General features: G+C 41.1%; 1 protein-coding gene across 1 annotated transcript in view; it reads left to right on the top strand.

The window, feature by feature from the left end:
• Positions 1 to 21,106, top strand: part of cntn2 (contactin 2) — a 34,331-nt gene extending 13,225 nt beyond the window's left edge. Inside the window, exons 12-23 of the mRNA XM_034532089.1 lie at positions 3,021 to 3,148; positions 4,236 to 4,411; positions 5,822 to 5,942; positions 8,196 to 8,354; positions 8,491 to 8,640; positions 9,480 to 9,550; positions 10,395 to 10,629; positions 12,124 to 12,239; positions 13,193 to 13,379; positions 13,946 to 14,058; positions 14,440 to 14,608; positions 20,997 to 21,106. Coding sequence (XP_034387980.1) covers positions 3,021 to 3,148; positions 4,236 to 4,411; positions 5,822 to 5,942; positions 8,196 to 8,354; positions 8,491 to 8,640; positions 9,480 to 9,550; positions 10,395 to 10,629; positions 12,124 to 12,239; positions 13,193 to 13,379; positions 13,946 to 14,058; positions 14,440 to 14,608; positions 20,997 to 21,106 — 1,735 coding nt within the window. The remainder of the gene's footprint in view (positions 1 to 3,020; positions 3,149 to 4,235; positions 4,412 to 5,821; positions 5,943 to 8,195; positions 8,355 to 8,490; positions 8,641 to 9,479; positions 9,551 to 10,394; positions 10,630 to 12,123; positions 12,240 to 13,192; positions 13,380 to 13,945; positions 14,059 to 14,439; positions 14,609 to 20,996) is intronic.
• Positions 21,107 to 22,628: the final 1,522 nt, after the last annotated feature.

Genomic DNA, 22,628 nt, shown 5'->3' with positions numbered 1-22,628 from the left:
ACTAGGCTTTTTGTTAGGTGGAGGTGTGTTGCTTGGCTTAGCAAGGATCTTGCTCCACTTTTGCCGGTCTCTGAGTTTCAGCTGCAATAGCTCTGGAAAGAGGTTTCCCACTTGTCTTAATTTACAGCCATAATCTCGCCGCTGTCAAGACCTATCAGACAGTCTGTGAATCTTGGTGCTGCAAAGGCAATGTTAGTGTTTACCTTCTGCTTTCCTGCCTGCTTGAATATTCTGGGCAACAGTGTCGAACAGTAGCACTTCCTGTTTACGTAGTGCTGCACGTGGATTCTTTTCTGGTGATAGGCACTGCTCAATCCACTCCTCCATAGAAGTTAACCTTAAATGTTCCCATTAAATAGCAAGTTTTACTTTACATCTGTAACCTGAGCCATGAACCAATCAGATGTTTAATCATTTTCATAACATGGCCCTTGAGACTCATGGGTTCTGATTGGCTGGATGGTGCAGATTGACTTTTAGATAGCTAGATATGTATTAGCCTTACAACATAGTACCTAGACAGTAACACCTATGATGGACCAGTTTGATTTCAGTCGTATATGAATGTGTCAGTATTGAAACTCAAGGTTCAGATGGAGGGGCTCAGATAGAGAGCCTGGTGTTTGGGTAACCAACAACTAAAAAACTGGACAAATAGCAGTGAACAGTGACACAAATCAACAAATGGCCTGTTTTCAAAATTTCTCTCTTTCCCGATGTTATAAATGCAAACTCTGACATGTGAACCCCTTCCTGTTAAGCTTGACGTTGCCCAGCAATTCTGAGGGTCATGAACTATATTCATGATATTTGAAGATCATCTATTATAACCATGTGCTCCACTTCTTGGGGATTAGGCATTCCATCCATGGATTTATTTGAAATGTTGCATTGTGTGTTTTGTAGAAGATCTTTGTGAAGCCAAGAAACATTCTCTAACTATAAATCTGTAGATTGTACTACACCATTTATGTAATCTACTCCCAAACATAATATGTCTGCATGGTACTGTATGTGCTGCCCCCCAACCCCCACGTAGGGGAATATACCAGTGATTATGATGAGAATGTTTATGATTGAATAACACATCCTGTATGAATAATTGGCCGAATCTCAATATCCCCCCTCACGGACTCACAGACTTGGAGGCCGTGAGGGTTTAGGACTGTCCCACTGTCACTTCGTCGAGTTTTTGAGGGGTCTCTGGCAGACATTTTGAGCCCTTAATGAACCCTTTCCGTAAATCAGCATTAGATGCAGACTTTGCTCAAGGGAATTACCCACAATTCATAGCCATGTGATGTTGAACATGCAGTTACCAATGGAAGCATGTAGACGTAAAAAAAAGGTAAACAAAGAGGCGGGCACATGGGTGTTCAGCCTGGAAAGTTACATTTACAAAACAGCATAAAGGATTAAAGATGGAAAATAAAAGCATTTAAAATATATAAGCATCTTAAAAAATATTTATATTATGTTATGTTATATTTATATTTATGCATATAACATTTCGCTTTGTAATTGAAGCTGTTTTGACAAAAACGAGTAAATAGATTAGTTGAAATGACCTCATCTCGTGAGAAACAAGCCTGGCAGATGTTGAAATCAGGGAGTGAAAAAAAAAAAAATACTCCCAATTGTACACAATATTTTTTTGACGTTGTCATGGTAACGTGATATGTTGCAGCAAAGTGCTGTCCCATTCATATTGACACCATTTCAAGCCCTTACAGTCTCTCACACTCAACCATTTACCAGGGTTTGGGGTTTGAGGCCTTATACTATTGGGATTGGGCCACTGACTCATAGCAGTAGATGCTTCTCTCTTGATATCGAGTTCACTGCCACAGTCTCACACAGCTCCAGGCAAACTATGATAATAACAGCCGTTCCACTCCTAACCCCAGACTCAAGCGATAAACAGCAGAAGCCGCAGTGATGTCATCGTCTGCAGGTTTAATTTCCATTGATTTCATCAGATTCTGTCACACACATTCTGAAAAGTCGGAAACGATCTGAGTGTTGGCATTAAATACACAATAGAGAGTTAAAGTCTTGCATTCAAAAGGTTATTAGAGATTGAAACCATGAACTCATCTTTACAATGTAATAAATCAAGAGAGAAGAGAGTCATTTTCTCATAGACTTCTATACAACCAGAGGAGTCGCCCCCTGATGGACACTAAAGGGAATGCAGCTTTAAGGCATTTTAACATTGGCTTCACTTTTCAGACCCGGAGGTTGCCGACTGGTAACATACTCACATATGACATATATCTGTATTCGCATGCTAATATTGCTGCTCTATGTGAGTGTACTCACACATTTGAGTGCACTCACATAATACTGCAGTACTGCAGAATGAAAAGGTGAAGCTATAATGGAACATTTACAAGTTAAGGCAATAACTTCTATTTTTCTTTTTTTTCTGATGATAATTATTGATTGGATTTGTCCTGATCACACATAAAGCTGTGACTAGTGGCTTCACCACATTCCCAGATTTAATAAATTAGTTTGGAGAATAAAATGACTAATAAAGAATATAGCATAAAAACTAAGATCTAAGTAAAAAAAAAAAAACAGAATGCCCCTTGAAGCTAAGCTGATGACTTGTGCAGCCACAGTCTGAAGGTTAGAGCAGTGGGTTTGTGGATGAAGCAGACCCGCTGGGATTATTATTAACATTCAGCAAGATGCAACTGGAACGGTTAAAGCATGCAAATGGCCGGAATAACCTTGACATTGTGATTCACTACACTCATTTATTTCTTTGTCACTGCTACACCACATAGAGTGAAAGCTCTCCTGGTGGACGCAATAACAGGAACACCTACAAATACTATCGTTGTGATGCCAAAATGTCCATATTCTGTGATTTATATTTGAAGAAATTGTTTGTGATGTTTTATCGGATTACATGACATTGTTCCCAGTGTTTTGCCTTGAGTTGGTACTGAGGTACTGAAGTCAGCGAGCTGCGGGCATTCTTTACCCTCCGTATGCTTCTGTCTCGTCAGAGTCACTGTAACTCCAGACGGCATCCTGTGGATCCACAACATCAGCAGGGCAGACGAAGGGAAATACACCTGCTTTGCTGAGAACTACCTGGGCAAAGCCAACAGCACCGGACACCTGTCTGTCAGAGGTAAACACACACACACACACACACACTTAAGCAAACCAATTGCAGAATGGAAATATCAAAGATATGTTTATGATCAAATATACTCCCCAGTTCATGACGTGGCCAAAATTATTTAATCCAAAATCATCAGGAAAATAATAGCACACATAGTTTTGTCTCTCAGTAGATTGTTATAGAGGAAGGAGGTATGATTCACATTCTAATTGACTGATCTTTTTAATTCTTGATATAAGCACTTCTAATTTGCAGGTAGACTAATAAAACCTACTCTGTCACTTTTCTATAAACTGAACTCTCATTGGCTGTTGCTAGTCTGTCATCCCCAGGCAGGAAACAGCAGGTGAAACACATATTTGTTAACAATGGCTCAGTTCCATCAAGAGTCCCATGAAGCCATGACCGTGAGCCTGAACACACGATCCACGGGCTGCAGTCAAAGAGACACAGATGTGAAGGAGAACAAATACGGGCTTATGAAAAGACATCGCTGTGTTCAGAGAATCCCACTGCAATTATGTTATGGTGGATGTTTTTAATGCGTGTGTTTTTTTTTTATGAACTTTATTTAGAACACATAGAAAATGAGCATTGTACAATTCATCGTGACATAGGGGGAATACATGTATTTTACAGAGTTTTTACAACATTAAAACATGGACACTTGTACGACTAGAAACCCCAAATACAAGTATGAACCTGGAAATGAGCCCGATATCTGTCCTTTAATTGTTACTGCCGCAAGGAATTGTGGGACGTTATTATCTTCTTTCCCTTGCTAAAGGATGGTCAAGTGTGTCCTGTGCTAAAGGAGATAAGAAAGGAAGTACCAAATCACCTTTTCTTAGTATTTGGCGAATTTCACCAGCTCTTATCATGGCTGCCACTTACATACTTCCAGGTCATTTCAAACACTAAGAAAGAAAGTCAATTAGACAGCAGCCCTGATAGGACAAGACAAAATGTCTGCTGTGAAAAAAAGTACATCTTTTCTTCTTTCTTTTGGATTGTTTGCGTGGTTCTCACATAGAGCCTGGAGCACTTACACCCCTGCTACTTTGAATCTGAACTAGCATGAATTTTTATGCAGATGCCACTAAGATCACGCTGGCTCCTTCCAACGCCGACATCAACCAAGGGGAGAACGTGACGCTGCAGTGTCACGCCTCCCACGACCCCACCATGGACCTGACCTTCACCTGGGCCCTCAACGGGGTACTGCTGGATCTGGAAGACGCTGCCGGGCCGTACCATCGGGTGGAGGGGGTGAGTCCTGCGAAGCATGATGGAAAGAAGGAAGCCCTGTTGAACAATCCTACTGCATGGAGGTTCCTCCATGCTGTTTGTAAAAATAATCGGTGGAAAGAGAGGACTTGGTTGATAGCTGAGGCTGACATGGACTCTCATTAGTTCCATTTAAGCTTCAAAGCATCAAACAACAAATAACCATGGTGTACCATGAGCAGAATCCACCTGAGCTTTGAGGTTGTTAGTGTCTAATTCTCATAAAATGACTGCAAATCAATTGCTGCTCCTATGATCAAAGTTTTTACTGAAGATGATAAACCTTTTCCTGATGTTTCCATTGGCCTTTTACACTCTCCACCAAACTGAAAACGTAAGCTGTGTTGCTCTGAAAGTAATTTAGCAGTTTTCTCTATTTTACAAATAATTTCTTTGATTTGACCAACCAACAAACACCAACGACGTGTTTGACGATTCTCTCCATGTTTCTCACTATGTGTGGCTCCCAACAGTAGGACATTGTTCTTTTGTTTTTCAGCAGTGGATTAATCCACATTTGGAGTGTTTCTGGTAGCAGTACAGTTTATGCAGGATTGAGTCAAAATAATCTACAGTGTCAGTGTTCATGATAATGAAGGAATATGTCAACCTTTTCAACAGTGTGACTCACTGTTTTTAATGGAGCTCTATGGAACAGAAGGGAGAATATATATCAGGCTTTAATACAATACTTATAATACTAGGGATTTTTTAGAACTGAGGATCAGGTGCTCTACAGTTCCCTAAAAGTCCAAATAAAATGCAGTGTTGTGTGGTCGAGGCTTCCCTCGTCAACACTGGGCCTACTTATTATGCTGATATGGTTTTTGACTGTATTTATGTGCTGGAGATCTAGTGCCGAAAGTAAATGCTGCTACACTGGCAACAATGTTTGGAGGGACATCACCAACATACACAAGGTTTCATGTTGTCCGGGAATTTCTCCATATTTGTCCAATTAGATTTAAGGATAAATAGATTATAATTTGGTTGTCAAAGGTCACCGTGAACTCAAAAAACCTGTTGGCAGTGAGACTAAATTGACTATGCCACTGTGTGCTAGATATTTTCCAGCCGTAATTACTTCATTTCAGGAAGTAAGTTGAACATTTCACAGTACCTGAGCACAGGGCCGGGCAGAAATAAGGTCCCAAATGAGATTAACTATCCATTTCATGTCCCTGCTCTTTATGTCTCTATGTTTAATGAGTGTTGATGTAATAAGGCGCTGCCATTAGTTCGTGGTGGGTCTAGCTGAAAATGAGCTCCTGTAATCTTCACCTCAGCTCAGTTATGGTCAGTTCCTCTACAGCATACAGATCTTCTTCACTGTCTGCTGCACTCCTGGCGACCACAATGTTGAACTAATGTGTTCTGTCTGTGCCCTTTCAGAAGGAAAATATTGGTGACCTGTTGACCTTGAGCGCTAAACTGAGTCAAGCAGGGATGTACACGTGCACAGCTCAGACTGTGGTGGACAGCGCTTCAGCTTCAGCCAAGCTAGTGGTCCGAGGTAAGATGCCTCCCAGCTGTCTTCTCATGTCACGTCCTCAATACCACTGCATTTACTATTAGAGGGAAAAGGAAAACCTTTGAGACAAAGAAACAGTGTTGCCAGATGTACTATAATGATCGTATTTGTATTATGGTTTTGCCCTCTGTGCGATCGAAAATGCAAAAAGGTTCCATAATAAACAATTTGACCAGTTTGTGTTGCTTACAATCAGTATTTGGTTTTAGTCTTCTCTTCTCACGTCTCATGGGACCTCTTTCAAATCAATCGTGCTTTGAGTCAATTTATTCCCTCCCGCTTCCAATACCTGAACTTGCGTATGGGCAGATTCCAGTCCGTTAAAACGTAAAACAGCTCGTTATTCCCTTTCTATTTTTTATTGCTGTGAAAATATCTTATTTTTACTGAATAGAGCTTGAACACATCATATTGTAACTCAATGGAACCTCCGTTAACATTAGCCATTAGCTCCGTTATTGAGCCAAACAGGACTGTGCTGCCCAACGGCTGCTAACAGCTAATGTTAGCAGTAAACTAGCTCTCTTCCTGCTGATTTCAACACAGATTTGTACTTCACAATGTGGCATTATCATCGAACAAACAGGATGTTTAACAACAGCTGTGTCGTACTAGTTTGCAGTGTTGTTGTTGTTGTTCCTGTGCAGCATAAATGAGCTGATAAATATGATATGATGACGTGATATCAGATCGGTGCGTAGACTTACGTAGTCACTACTCGCTACTCCAGCATTTTAGGCTGTATTGGAGGAATTTCCGATACTGGTTTCGGACAACTCTAGATGTTGGCTGTTATGTGGACGAACATGACCCACCAGCACAGCTGTGGCTTTCTCTCCCGCCACTCAACGCTCATTTAAAGAGACTTCGCTAGGGATGGCAAAACTACTGCAATAGTCAGACCCATATCCCTTTCCATGCATTATAGCTACTTGACTTGCTTTCAAAAAACAACCTACGGTGGGAAGATTTGTAGGCGTGTCAAAAAGTTGTTTTGTAAAATTGTGTTCTCTGGGTTATGACTTGCGAACAATACAGTCCTGCAAAACACAGAGAGAACGATTATAAATATTTGCATGTCATCAATTTCAGAGGGAGGGCTGTATGGAAGTCTGTCTGATAAGATCAGCAGAAAGAAAACACAGACATGTTAACATTAGGCTTTATTGAGGGCAACTGTGGTTCTGAATTTATTTATTTATTTATATCAAACAACTGTAGTGATTGGTAATAAATGTTAGCAGCCTTCGGTTTTGACCTTTAAAAACTACATTTCTATCAAAATGTTAAAAACAGTCCCACTGAATCAGGAAATACCAGTTTGTCACAGTAAGTACTACATTATATAGATGTGTTGAAGTATATAGATGTGTTGAACTACAGTATATAGATGTGTTGAACTACATTATATAGATGTGTTGAAGTATATAGATGTGTTGAACTACAGTATATAGATGTGTTGAAGTATATACATGTGTTGAACTACAGTATATAGATGTGGTGAAGTATATACATGTGTTGAACTACAGTATATAGATGTGTTGAACTACAGTATATAGATGTGTTGAAGTATATAGATGTATTGAACTACAGTATATAGATGTGGTGAAGTATATAGATGTGTTGAACTACAGTATATAGATGTGGTGAAGTATATACATGTGTTGAACTACAGTATATAGATGTGTTGAACTACAGTATATAGATGTGTTGAACTACAGTATATAGATGTGGTGAAGTATATAGATGTGTTGAACTACAGTATATAGATGTGTTGAACTAAAGTATATAGATGTGTTGAACTACAGTACATAGATGTATTGAACTACAATATATAGATGTGTTGAAGTATATACATGTGTTGAACTACAGTATATAGATGTGGTGAAGTATATAGATGTATTGAACTACAATATATACATGTGTTGAACTAAAGTATATAGATGTGTTGAAGTATATAGATGTATTGAACTACAATATATAGATGTGTTGAACTACAATGTATTGAACTAAAGTATATAGATGTGTTGAACTACAGTATATAGATTTGTTGAACTAAAGTGTATAGATGTAGTAACGTCCAGCCACAGTTCCTTTCTGATGTCAGTGTGCTCATGGGACAGTCATGGGACATCTAACTGATGAAGTACTGATCAAACTCCTGTTACTCAAGGACTGAGATATGAATCATTTAACTTACTCATTGAATCAATAAAATATTTGCATTGTGTCCAGGCCCCCCAGGACCTCCTGGAGGTTTACTAGTGAAGAACGTGGCCGAGGCATCGGTGGAGCTCCGGTGGAGTCGTGGCTACGATAACCACAGTCCCATTGGCAAATACGTCATCATGGGCCGATCATCACTCTCATCAGAGTGGAAGAAGATAAGGACAGGTGTGTGTGTGTGTGTGTGTGTGTAAAATAATGAAACAATCTGGTCATCCAGATCCAGAAGAAAAAACATACATTGACACTGATTATTGATTATTGATGCTTCATATATATTTCCGTGTGAATAATTGTGCGCCAGACCCGGTAAACATCGAGGGGAATGCGGAGTCGGCTCGTGTGATAGGACTGATGCCCTGGATGGATTATGAATTCCAGGTCATCGCCAGCAACATCCTGGGCAGCGGAGAGCCCAGCATGCCCTCTCACACCATCCGCACACAGCAAGCAGGTGAGGGGCCACAGGTCGCATCTCTGAGCATGAATGGAGGCCGCTGTGAGCTGCATTATTCTAACAAAATGAACTGAAGAATCAAAAAGACGACGAATAACATGTAAATATGAACATAGACTGTAGGTGTAACCAGCAAAAAGCCCTAAACCAACCTCCACAACAAGAAGATATAATAATTATGATTCTAAAGCATTCAAAAGCAAATTGGTCTTCTTAGTATAATTGTATAAATAGTGCTTTTCGCGTGATTGCGGTGGTGCTCCAAGTTACAAAAATTCAGTGGTGCCAACCAAGCAACAACTTATGAAGCCTGCGAGCGCCACGCACCTGCCGTGCCTTGCACCAGCTTCACTACGATGAGTTTTTAATCCAGGGCACTGTTAGCACGGGGCTAAGGGAGCTTTAAATACAGGGATAAGGGAGCTGTTAGAGCAGGGTTAAGGCTGCAAAATATTGTTCTGGTCATTGCAACTTAACCATTTTTTGCCATAGCTCTGAATTAGTTATAGTCATAAGGGCACTCCACTTAGCAGCGAAGTCAATGCAGAAGAACCAGAGATGTCATCTTTTTTATTCCGCTCACATTCTTCTTCCTTGTCAACATCTGGTGCCTAAATTAGCCATAAGGCATCTCACCAAGCGCCAGGCCATGCAGTGTTATGACGACCATTCTGTTAATACATCTATGTGTCTGCCATGTAAACAAATAATGAAGATGAAAACTGATTGTTCACACTAAAAATGATTCAGTATGTGGGTGAGGGAACTGAAAGCATTATGTTGTTCCATGCTACATTCCATGTATATCATCTTATGTCTGTATACCTGTCCCTCAGCTCCCACTGTGGCCCCCAGTGGTCTTGGAGGAGGAGGAGGAGACCACAACGAACTCATTGTGACCTGGACGGTGAGTGGATGACTCATAATAATGTTAAAAAACTGTAATTCACTTAAACCACTGTTTTATATACAACTAGTGTTTCTTATATAGTATATGCCACTATTCCACTTGGAATTCTAGAATAATATATGATCATATGATCATTATATGATACCTGCAAGGTTTTGGTCTTATAGGACAGGTTCACATGTGTCTAAGTCTATCTTAAAACCACATTCACACACAAGCCTATACAGTATGACAGCTCAATAGTCTTTGCTTGCTGTAATCATTCTTCATCTTCCTGTTATATTCGGGCCATGAATGGAACTTTTCCTGAAGAATGGAAATGTGAATAATGGGGGACAGAATCCACAGTAACATAAATAACAATATTCTGCAGTCCATGTGAGTCTAATCTAGTGGATATTCTCGGGTTACAAAATCAACTCAGCTCAACTCTTTTCTTGTTGAGCTGCGGTGGAAGGAAAGGAATACAAAGTGGGGATTTTTGACTAAAAAGTCTTACTTTGGAAGATATTCATGATTTGTCTTACTTAGACTGTTCAAATAAATTTGTTCACATGGATTGGATGGATGGATTTGATCCTCTATCACTCTTGGTTGTGCATTACAGTAGGAAGTGCTCTCCTAACGGCCAGTATGTACAGAAGGAATCCGTGTTCCCGAACTATCATTTTAAGAGTGTGAATCTGTCCTTAGAGACCTAATTTGCTTGCTGATGTTGCAGTTCACACACACACAAACACACACACACACACAAAAACACACTGGAAAGTTCTGTCAGATGTCTGTTGGAACATTTGTCTGCGTAGAGGGCCAGAGCTTAATTCTCTGCTGAACCTTGCAGCCCATGGCCAGAGAGTACCAGAACGGTGATGGCTTTGGCTACGTTCTGGCATTCAGGAAGAAGGACACACAATCTTGGATGGTGATGCGTATCCCTCACGTGGAGTCGTCACGATATGTTTACTACAACGACAGCCTGACGCCGTACAGCCCCTTCGAGGTGAGGATCAAAGCTTTCAACCGCCGAGGAGAAGGTCCGTTCAGCCAGATCGCTGGGGTCTACTCTGCAGAGGAGGGTGAGTTTAACCAGCAGGTTCCTAGTGCTACACCTCCAGTGAGCCTCTTCTTAAGCTTGTCTTATTCTCATTTTCATGACAACATTTACATTCAATATCAATATTATAATGAATATTTGCTATTGGGATTATTTTATTTTTTTGACAAATAAAGGATTGCAGGAAAGAACATTGAGTCTGCTGCAAAATAAAACTAATTTTTTATAAACAATTTTGTGCACAAATGTGGCATCCTGGCAGTCAACCTGCCTTTTGTTAATGTACTTTTATGCCGACTTTTGATATAAATAATATAAAATACATTCAAATATTTTTGCATTACTGCCTCGCAGTTTTCTTTTTTTATTGAACCAAGAAAACATTTAATCCAAACAGAAGGACAATAGACAATATCATTATAATGACATGTAAGGAGGCCTGTAAAGAGGAAGCCTCTGTGGAGAGCATTCACCATAAATATAGCAGATCACAACTGCATTATTATTCTTGCCTTGCTCAACGGCACCTCTGCAGTGCCCAGGAGGTGAAGGAATGCCAGGCCATTCAGGGTTCCCTGTGTTCAGATCGTTCAGAGATATGATGGCAAACACCAAGTGTAATTCTGGATTTCAGCCGCCATAAATCCAGCAAAAAACACTCTTTTTTATCCACTTCAGACTAATAGCAGAACTATGTCAGGAGACAGAGATGAGGTAGACATCGTCAGTAAGATCTGCTAAAACTCTAATAACATGACTCCAATAACATGTCAGAACATGAGAAGACATAGTCTCTCTTGTAAGGTGTAGTGCTCAGTGTGCTCTATGGAGGTCTTTATAATGAATTATAAAGAGTAGGTGTGCCCTATTTATAGCTGTTCTATTATGATCAGACCACAAAACATCCTGATCTGGCTCCTCACTGAATCCTGTTACTCCCACTATGATGATAATAATAATAATAATAATAATAATGATATAACTGGAGGAGACTTTGCAAGTCATTTCCACAGAGACAGGTGAGACAGGCTTCATATAATCTAAGATTGGGGGATGGGCAGGAGGAGAGTTTCAGGGCCCTCCATGAGCTCTTAAAGCACATCTTGATTGAAGATAAACGGAATAAGAGGAAGTCTAGTTTCAAGATCCCCAAAAAAGCACAGCCCAGTGTTGTCATGGAGATATTGCCCAACGTTTTTCTAACATCACCATATTATGCTTAGGTGTTTTACCTACTGTACCTTCTGGACATACACTTAAGATTGGTCATTTAATAAATCAAGTTTTATTTCAGAGATATATTATTGTTAGTGGAGTGAAACAGATGGAGACACATTCATGCAATACTACTCAACAGCTGGTAGTGGAAGAAAGCTGCAGTATGTTTTGCCACCATTAGAGGGCAGCCTGTAGTAGATGGACCACAGTCAGCTCACTTGTGAATTAACTGATTTACTGTTTGTACATCATGAAGCTGCACACACTGACCTCCTTACCTCTCACCGAATCCTCACAGAGCCAACAGTGGGACCGTCAAACATCAACGCCACGGCACTGACCGCCTTTGAGATCCAGGTGTCATGGGAGCCCGTCCAGCAGCTCAGCGCCAACGGCATCCTCAGAGGATATGAGGTGATGAGCTGCATGGATACACATGTGGATGTTCGCCCAGCACAGTAGACTGCACCTGACTGCTAGAGAGGGAATAAGAAAATGTGGTTGGGTCAAAATCAGAGGGACTAAAAATGAACTGATGAAGTCATGAACGGACCGATTTGGTTTACAAAGTACAGAGAAATGTAGGACATGCATTTACATTTCCTAAATATAGTCCAGCTCAATCAGCATGCCCTCATTCAACAGCATCTTACTAAACCACACAACAGGGTAAGAAAATAAATGAAATACCTTTTACTTTCTTATGTGACTACAAGAATACAAGAGAAGGTTTAAATTCCCATGTTGCTACACTTTATTATCAGGGACATGTTGTTTAACATGAATGTGTCCTGGCCTTCAGCATGAAGTGTCTGTTTTTTATTGTAGTAGTTTTGGTTGGAGGGGAAACACAAAAGCCCAGGGATACAGAACATTGACTTGTCACCAGTCGTAATAAAATGCAGCTCATATGGTATCAATGGGAAGGTTTACTTTCAAAATAATCCCAGAAAGCATAAAAGTATCATCTCAAATCAGTCTCAGTCCATCTAGTCCTTTAAAATGACTATTGTCTTATAACGTTTATTGAGCAAATACACATAGTGTAAACCCACTGAACAAATTAATCACAGAAAAGAAATCAGGAAGTAATTATAAATGTATAATACCATATACATAAAGATTAGGGAGGAGAGAGAGAAACAACATCACATAACCAACTATTTTCTTTCTATGTTATATCCACCGCCAATATTTACAACATGCATTAATACAAAGCAAATAAATCAGTGAAAAGATTGACATGTTTAGTGCATCTGCTGCTGTGACAGCAGAATGCTTTATTTTAAAACCACACTTGAAAGAAAGTGTTTTAGGTGATGTGTGTTAATGTGTTTTTTGGGGGGGGCGTCTCTATGGGTCCTCAGATCCGGTACTGGCGGCAGCACGAGCGCGAAGCGGCAGCAGACCGTGTGCGGACAGCGGGACTGGAAGCGACAGCCAGAGTGTCCGGACTGAGACCCAGCACTCGGTACCACGTCGCAGTTCTGGCGTATAACAGTGCCGGCACTGGGCCTCCCTCGCCGCGCACCACTGTCACCACCAGGAAACCACGTACGGCTGCAGCACGCACACATGCATACACGGTCTCATGTGTGCAAACTACTCACAAGCTTTGGGTCTCAAAGAGGGACAGATTCACAGAAAAAAACATATTTAAGAATATTAAAATGGCTGCCGTGCCAGTTTAGTGAGGGTGGTTTCAATCTCAGTCGAACCATACGGAGACTGCTTTAAAACGGTCTCTGCCTCCAACTGGATTTCATGACTGAACCTGTGTTTTTAGCTCAAATCCTAAAGCTATACTGTTAAATCCATCTGCTCATCAGCATATGTTTGGACCAAAGGAACCGAACCAGAGGTGAGAGAGCACTTTGTAAAAAGGCTCCTGGAGCACAGGGAAGTAACAGTATGTGGTGGAGTTTACTCAGCTCCACAGAGCAAGCAGCTTAGTAGCACACACTTAAATCTCTTTATTGCCTGCAACACAGTTCTTCTTGGAAGCATAAAACACTGACGACACTCATGATTCTGTTCTCAATCTATTGCAATGCTACAATCACTGCTTTCACTCTGTTCTTTTCCTATCAATTTTCAACATTTGTGTGTTTCCATAACAGCCCCTAATCGTCGTCCGGGCAACGTGTCATGGAAGGCTGATGGCTCATCGGTAACGGTGAGGTGGGATCACGTGAAGGCCATGCACAATGAGTCTGCAGTGCTGGGCTACAAAGTGAGTGCTGTCTGACTAAAAGTGTGTGTGTGTTTGTCTGCATGTAATGTGGCACATCTTTCTCTAAAAGGGTTCTCCCAGGTAGAACCACATCATGATGTTTTGTCCCATCACAATGTGTAATCTGCTCCACATGTGAGATATGCAAAGCAATAAAGAGGCAGTATAACGAAATCAAAGATCATGTTGATGAGCCTTGTATCAGCTTATGCATGAAGGTGTCATCAAAAGATAACAGCTGTAACAATGGTCCTTTGATTCTAACACAAACACTTATAGTTGCAGTGCGCAAATCACTAAAAAACATTGTGAATTCTGACCTTGCACTTTGTGTTGTAACGTTGAGGTCTGAACTAAACTCTTGACCTGCTATGTTCTCAGGTTCTGTACAAACATGAGGGCCAGATCTCACTGAAGGTTCTGGACAAGGCCAAGACGTCCATGAGCCTGCCGCTGCCAAAAGACAGCGGCTACGTGGTGTTGGAGATCCGGTCCTGGGGAGAAGGCGGGGACGGGCCGGCACACGAGATTATTGTGTCCCGGGACTCAGGTGAGGAACTGAGAAGCACACACCTTTCTCTGGGGGACAGGGATGTTTTTTGAGTAATAAGCAGTGTGAAATGGGCATTGATGATCAAATGAAGTGATCTTGGAGGACTCACAGAAACATTGACAGAAATAACTGTATCTGTACCCACAATCCGGGGATCAAACAGCCCTACAGCACTCCTTTCCTCTCGGGCTATGGTGGCCTATATTTTCAATTCAGTGGTTTTATGTGTCACTAGTGGCTAAGACAGGTTCTAATTTGGCATCAACACAAACCCTATGTTTAATATTTATAGGGGCGACTGTAGTTCAGTGGTATAGCCGGGTCGTCCTTTAATCAGAAGATCGGAAGTTCAATCCCCGGCTCCGCTAGTCCGTGTCAATGTGTCCTTAGGCATAACACTTAACCCCAAATTGTTCCTGCAGGCTGTGTATGAATGTTGCATGTATGTTAGATGCAGTTGGTACCTTGCATGGTAGCCCCTCCCATCAGTGTATATGGATGGGTGTGAATGGGTGAATGATGAAGTAGTGTTAAAGCATTTCGAGTGGTCAGAAGACTAGAAAAGTGCTATACAAGTACCGTCCATTTACCATTTAATAGCTGATGTGACAGTATCATGTGGAGGAAATTAATTAAATTCTGTTTATTTTGTATAGCACAATATCACAAATTACAAATTTGCCTCAGAGGGCTTTAAATCTTTAAATCTTTACACATACGACCTCACATCGGATCAGGAATAACTCCTCAGAAAAACAGAAAAAAAACTTTTCACTGGGAAAAAGCGAAGAAACCTTCAGGAGAGGAACAGAGGAGGATCCCTCTCCCGGATGGACAGACACAATAAATGTCATGTGTACAGAATGAACAGCGTTATAGAGTTACAACACATTCAATGAATATGACAGAAATGTATGAATAATGAGTAGTAGGCATGGACCACGATCCAGACCTTCACAATCCATGAAACATCAGCAGGGGCCACATAGGCAGGAGGCCGGCCCACCAGGCAGGATGCATCGCGAAAGAGGCCGGACCAATGAGGCCAGGCCCTTGAGGCAGGGAGCACAAAGAAGGAGGCAGGGCCATTGGGAAGGAGTCCAGGCCCAGTCCGGGGGCTGGATGCAGGAAGCAGGGGCAAGGAGGCAGGGGGGGGGTTAGGAACCAGGACCGGCTTCAGACACAGCCAGGTCTAATGGACCCTGTGGGGCGAGAAGGCACAAATATATAGGGGGAGAAGTAGAGTTAGTAATGTGCAATGAAGACACATACATTTGTCCATAAGTAGAGAAAGAAGAGGGGAGAGGAGCTCAGTGTATCCTAAAACGTCCCCCAGCAGCCTATAAGCCTATAACAGCATAACTAGGGGCTGGACCAGGACAAACCTGAGCCAGCCCTAACTATAAGCGGAACCGCCTACAGATCAACTCTGGTAAAACCAAAGAACTGGTGGTGGACTTCTGCCAGGGTAAACTGGGCGACTGTGGGTCAGTGGTTAGCAGGTCCGTCTTTCATTCAGGGGGTTGGTGGCTCAATCCCCCCCCTAGTCAATGTGTCCTTGAGCAAGACACTTAACCCTGAGTTGTTCCCTGTAGCTGTGTCTACAGTGTATGAATGTAACATGATTGTAAATCGCTTTGGATAAAAGCGTCAGCTAAATGGCATGGCATGTAATGTAATGTAATGTAAACGCTCTCCCCCGGAACCAGTGAACATCCACTGAATGGACATTGAGATTTTAAAATCTTATAAGTACCATATTTTCCGCACTATAGGGCGCACTGGATTATAAGGCGCACTGTCAATGAATGGTCTATTTTCGATCTTTTTTCATATATAAAGCGCACCCGACTATAAGGCGCATTAAGCGAAACAAAACAGTCAGTCAGTCAAACTTTATTAAACGTGTTCACAATAACTCTCAACATTGTTCAAACGTCAATGAGCGTATTCACAATAACTCCCAACCTTGTTCAGTTGTAACACGTAAAAAAAAACAGTCTGATACTGCTAAATCAAACGTTAGCGTAACTCTGTGTGGTCTTCTTTACTTGCTTTCTCCACTTCCGTACCATTGATTCATTAATGTTGAATTCTCACACAGCGGCTCTATTCCCATGTTCTACTGCAAAACTGATAGCCTTGACTTTGAAGTCCGCGTCGTAAGCGTGTCTCTTGACAGGTGCCATTTTGCGGTCCTTATACACACACACTGTAATATTATGGCGAATGTATTACTCCGCGACGCTCCTGACTACGGTAGCCATAAAGGGGCGTTCACACCAAATGCGTTGCGAATCTTTCGCGCGTCTGGATCCCATGTAAAGTCAACGCACAGACGCGTTTGGTTGAAATTCGCCGGACGTTGCGATAGATGCGTTTTGCCAGAGTTTAAATATTTCAACTTCCAACGCGAATTGCGAAACTTTCGCAACTCGCCAGCCAATCAGCCCGTTGGGCTGCTGCTGCTCTGGTAGCGCTGGAAGCGGAAGTTATTGAGGCGGAGTCGGTGAAACTCCCCGAACTGTGTGAGCCTACGGGTGATGTTATGAACCCAAACACGAGGGCGTTAGATGTTCCGACGTTTATGGGATGTCCTCAACAAGTATAAAGCAGAACTAGTGTTTATTTCGACCGTGGTGGATGAAGGAAATTATAATTGTTTTTACCGAGACAAGCCACGGAGATAAGCCACGCCCCCTTTTCGCAACTGGTTGCGAAAGACACAAATGAACACAACTTGACTGGCGAATAAACTGATGCGAGTTATAAAGCCGTTTGGTGTGAACGCACCATAATGCTGCAAGCGGTGCGGCTTTGTAGTTTACCAAAGTCGTACTAAAACATTTTGACAGAGCGCCGTGTAACACACAAAATCGCTTCGAGGTCAGTAAGCACAGCCAGAATTAATTCATATATAAGGCACTCCGGATTATAAGGCGCACTGTCGTTTTTTGAGAAAATTAAAGGCCTTTAAGTGCGCCTTTAAGTGCGCTTTTAAGTGCGCTTTTAAGTGTGCCTTTAAGTGCGCCTTTAAGTGCGCCTTTAAGTGCGCCTTTAAGTGCGCCTTATAGTGCGGAAAATACGGTACCTGTGTGTTCACTTGAACAATAAACTGGACTGGTCTGATCACACACATGCACTCTATACAAAGAGACACTCCTCAAGACCTCCTTTGACTCGACAGCTGACAGGAAGAGACTGAACAAACTTGTTAAGAAGGCCAGCAGTGTGCTGGGGTGTCCACCAGATACGGTGGAGGTGGTGGGAGACAGGAGGATGATGGCTAAGCTATCATCCCTGATGAACAACACCTCCCACCTCATGCAGGACACTCTGGCAGCTCTGTACAGCTCCTTCAGCCACTGGCCGCTTCACCCCCGGTGTGTGAAGGAGAGGTACCGCAAGTCCTTCCTTCCTGCTGCTGTCAGGCTGCACAACCAGCTGAGCTCCCAGTAGACCAAAAAACACTTAAAAACACTTCAATCACTTGATTCACTCCAACCTGTGCAATATTAATATAAATACACTGTGGAAATAGCCATATTTATTCTGCCTGTGTATATATTATTCAGTTACCGTAGATTATTTACTGTTTTATTTACTGTTTACTGCCTATTATTTATATTTGATCTTACTATTGCTTGTGTGCACTTTACCCCTTTGCTTCTGTAATCCTGTAAATTTCCCCACTGCGGGACTAATAAAGGATTATCTTATCTTATCTCAAGCGCTATTAAAGAGGAAAGTCTTAAGTCTACTCTAAGGTGACTGTGTCTGCCCCACGGACTGAAAGTGGAAGCTAGTTCCATAGAGGAGGAGCTTGGTAACGGAAGGCTCTGGCTTCCATCCTACTTTTTAGGACTCACCACAAGTAGCCCCGCATTTAGGGAGCGCAGCTCTCTAGTGGGGCAATTGTGGATGTTCTTCAGTCTGCTGTGATGGTTTAAATGTCCATTGAAATCACCAAATAATAGATAGAAATACAGCAGGAATGACACTAGTCAGATTTGCAAGACAGAGACCGTGGCTTTATAAGGACTCAGTGATTTATTGTGAATTTGGCTGATTAAAACCCAGTATAGGTGATAACAGAGAGCAGTGGGGGTAAAACATGCACGCTCTATTAGCAATCTGTGCATAGAGGTTGATACATTTTGCATGGATTTCCACATATGACCTCTGGGGGCTGCGTAATGAACAAAAGAACAAGAATGACATTTATTTCAGTTTGTTTAATCTGCACATTGGTAATGGACCTGTACTTGTAAATCACTTTTCTAGTCCTCCGACCACTCGAAGCGCTTTAACACTAACTTACTAACATTCACACACCGTAGGCACCGCTGCGGGAGCAATTTGGGGTTAAGTGTCTTGCCCAAAGACACATCGACATTGGAATTTTAAAAAATCTGACAGGCTTATATAAAGATTTCTGGGTCTTATGTTGAAAGATTGATAACTATTGTCATGACATAATATAATGACATCTAATAAGACTTTTAATCATCGGTTATCGGCGGTGCTCTAAGAGGCAGTAACCCCTTCTAAGAAACTTGAAAGGATGTGCTATATTAGAGATAGGAACATCAGGATATCTGTTATTTTGATCATAAACAGCAGTATCTAAAACAGACATAGGACAGTGAGAGTTTATTATGGTCAGACATTTCAGGTGCTTTGGTTATAAAGGAAAGGTCAAGAGGAACAAAAGAGGCTTCTTTGATAGCTTACTTTACCTTACTTTACTGGATCGTGGTCCATGCCTACTACTCATTATTCATACATATCTGTCATATTCATTGAATGTGTTGTAACTCTGTAACGCTGTTCATTCTGTACACATGACATCTATTGCTTCTGTCCATCTGGGGAGAGAGATCCTCCTCTGTTGCTCTCCTGAAGGTTTCTTCCCTTTTTTCCCTGTGAAAGGTTATTTTTGGGGAGTTTTTCCTGATCCGATGTGAGACAGGGATGGCGTATGTGTACAGATTGTAAAGCCCTCTGAGGCAAATTAATAATTTGTGATATTGGGCTAAACTGAATTGAAAAAACTGAATTACTTTCTTTTTTAAAATATATAAACTATTCACATTAAGCAACAGAACACCTTTTTTAAAATGTTTAAACGTAAACACTTTATTAACCTAAATCAATTAGTCCAATATTGGCAACATTTTGATTACAATGTTAAACTACCTAATCTGACATTTGATGCCACCTTTTCTTGATTGTTTTTGATACTTTAGTGCTATAGATACATATCGGTGAGTACCAAGGGACATATTGAGTTTTACCAAATGAGGTATCTTTGTGGGAGGTAGAATAATTATGTGAACACAATTGCAAACTTAATTTTGGGCTTTTTTCAAAAACCTTTTTAAAATACAAGTTTCTCTAAATATGTACAGTCATCAGTGTTTCTTAAGTTATATTAAATTAATATTGACCAATAACAAACCTTGGCCGATCTCTCCACGCTAACACAGGATTTTGGATTATTGCAGAAATGAATTTTTCTTTATGGCAAACTACACCTTGGTTGCATGTGCTTGAGTAAACACAACAGGGCTGTAAAGGCGGACTATTCGACATGACGTTTTGTTGCCTCATTTAGCCACTTGTTAGCAACAGCCTTTTTTAAGACACTTCACATTCACAGGAGGGGTATTATATAACATAGAACAGAGCTTATGAATGAGTTAAGTGTGTGTTAACCACAGACCTTATTTCAGGCATCTAACCAAAAACTGACAAGCAAAGTTATTAAAAAATAGAGTCTAACATTATAGGCACATTTCAGAGATGAAGAAAAAATGCACCTTATTAGCTTTTCCTAACTGCAGCCAAAAGCTCACAGGGCTAAACTATTAGAAACATTTTCTCTCCATCACTTCAGCCTTTTAGTAACATTTCTCTCCATCTGTCAAATAGTTCACACTATTAGCAATATCCTGTCTCCATCTTGCTACTACTTTAGCCAATGAGCAACATTTCTGTCCATCTGTTTAACCGTAGCAACATTTTCTTTCCATTTCTCTAAAATGTTTGCCTACCTGCAACATTCTATCTCCATCTTTCTAGTATTTTAGCCTATTATCAACATTTCCTCTCCATCTCTCAAATAGTTTTGCCTATTAGCAACATTTTCTTTCCATTTCTCTAACATTTTGGCTTGTTAGCAATGTTTTCTCTCCATCTCTCTAGTAGTTTAGCGTGCTGCATGAGCAGTGAGCTCACTGGTCCGATGCAGCATCTGTGATGTCTAACTATTATTAGCAGAAGGAAAAGCATGTGATAAAGTTAGAGCCATACTCCTTTGATTCACAGTAATGTAATGTTGCATTTTGTTAAATTGATTTGTTAGATACTGTCTCTCACACAGGAACTGGTATGATGGTGCAGAACGAGGCCACCTCCACACTGTCCAGTCAACAGCTCCACCTCTTCACCGGCTTGCTTCTGCTCACTCTTGTGTCGTTGGTAGGCCTGTGATCTCAGCCAATCAGTGGACTTGTTGCTTTGAATGGCTTGAAACTAAAGCTGTCCTGTGTCTCAGCCTGTGTTTGGGGTTGGGGTGGGTTCGGGTGGTCGGGGAAGGTTGTAGCACTGCAGGGATTGGATGGGTGGGTGAGAAAGGAGGGGTTTCAGTTTTCCTTTTTTTTAATAATAAAAACAAAGAGGGTCTTTTTTTAAAGTCTGGATGAATTGAAAGGCTTGGGGGAGCAGGGAATCCCTGTCTGTCGTGTATTTATGTACCAGTGTCAGTAAAACCATGCCTTACCGGGACCATCACATGTGTGGCTGACGCCTCTCATACATGCGTCCTCCAAACTGTAGCTGTCAAGACACAGACTTCAGGTGTAAATTATTCATAGAATCAATGATGTGTATAACTTGTATACATACAGTGCAGTCTTACATGTGATGGGTGTCTGTCTGTTCCGTCCACGCTGAGAGCAACTTGACTGATAAGTGTCTGTTTTCTGAACAGTTCTGGATGGTTTAATGAGCTGTAAAGGTCTGCATCTACAATATTAAGCTCCTTATGCCTTTTTCACTGCTTGGTAAATGCTGTCATAATCGACCCTTCGCTAAGTCCCGTCCCTCGAAATCAGACTATTAAATAATAGCGCAGCTTTAGCCAGCTCTGACATGTATCTGTCTCTGCTCCACAGACTCTCATCAATGGTATGTTTATAAAACCCATGGAGCTAAAATAGGCAGATTACATTTGCGCAGCATTAATTTGCTATGCTATCTACTGAAGGTATACTGAATATATCCACATGCTGCTTTAGCTTTTTTATTTAATTAATTGTGAAAGACATTGCATTTTATAATGGAACTTATAATTCACACTTGTACACGTTAACATGAATCTCATGGTTTTCCATGTGAGCATTTGTGTCAGAATACATCATTGCCTTGTTTTTCCATAACTCCTCTGAAAAGCAGCATCCCATTGTTGAACTTGTTATGTCTTGTTGCTCACAGTGTGAACACAGAATCAGTCACTCTTTGGAACACTGAAGAACTTTTTATCATTGATTTTCAGCTCGTGCTAATGTCTTTATACTCGTTTGTGTTGTTGTTTTTTGTCTCAGCTGTAATTATGGCAAGCTACAGAAAAACGTCACCGGTCCAAATGAATGTTTACATTTTATATTTTGTATGTCTCATTTTGGGGGTTGTCAAATTGGATGAATGAAGGGAGTATTTAATTCTTCGCTTGCATTTAGTTGTGCCTGCATTGTTTGAATAATTCCGACAACGATGTACAAACGCTTCGGTTCAGTGTTAATTGAGTTTATTGCAGCTGCTTTTATGTTGGTTGGTAAATATGAAATGCTAAAGATGAAAGAGTTGGTCGCCAAAGTTATCAGAGAATAGTTAACAGTGTCATATATCGTTCTCATTGTAATCCTGTCAGCATCTATCAGCTCTTATGTAACATGTCAGTTTACTACAGTTTACAGGAAGGATGTGAACTCTAGTATGCACATTCAGTCTGTCA

This window comes from Cyclopterus lumpus, chromosome 5 (assembly GCF_009769545.1).
Source record: "Cyclopterus lumpus isolate fCycLum1 chromosome 5, fCycLum1.pri, whole genome shotgun sequence".
Classification (NCBI taxonomy): domain Eukaryota; kingdom Metazoa; phylum Chordata; class Actinopteri; order Perciformes; family Cyclopteridae; genus Cyclopterus; species Cyclopterus lumpus.
The sequence above is the reverse complement of the archived record's forward strand: the minus strand, read 5'-3'. Positions and strand labels throughout refer to the sequence as shown.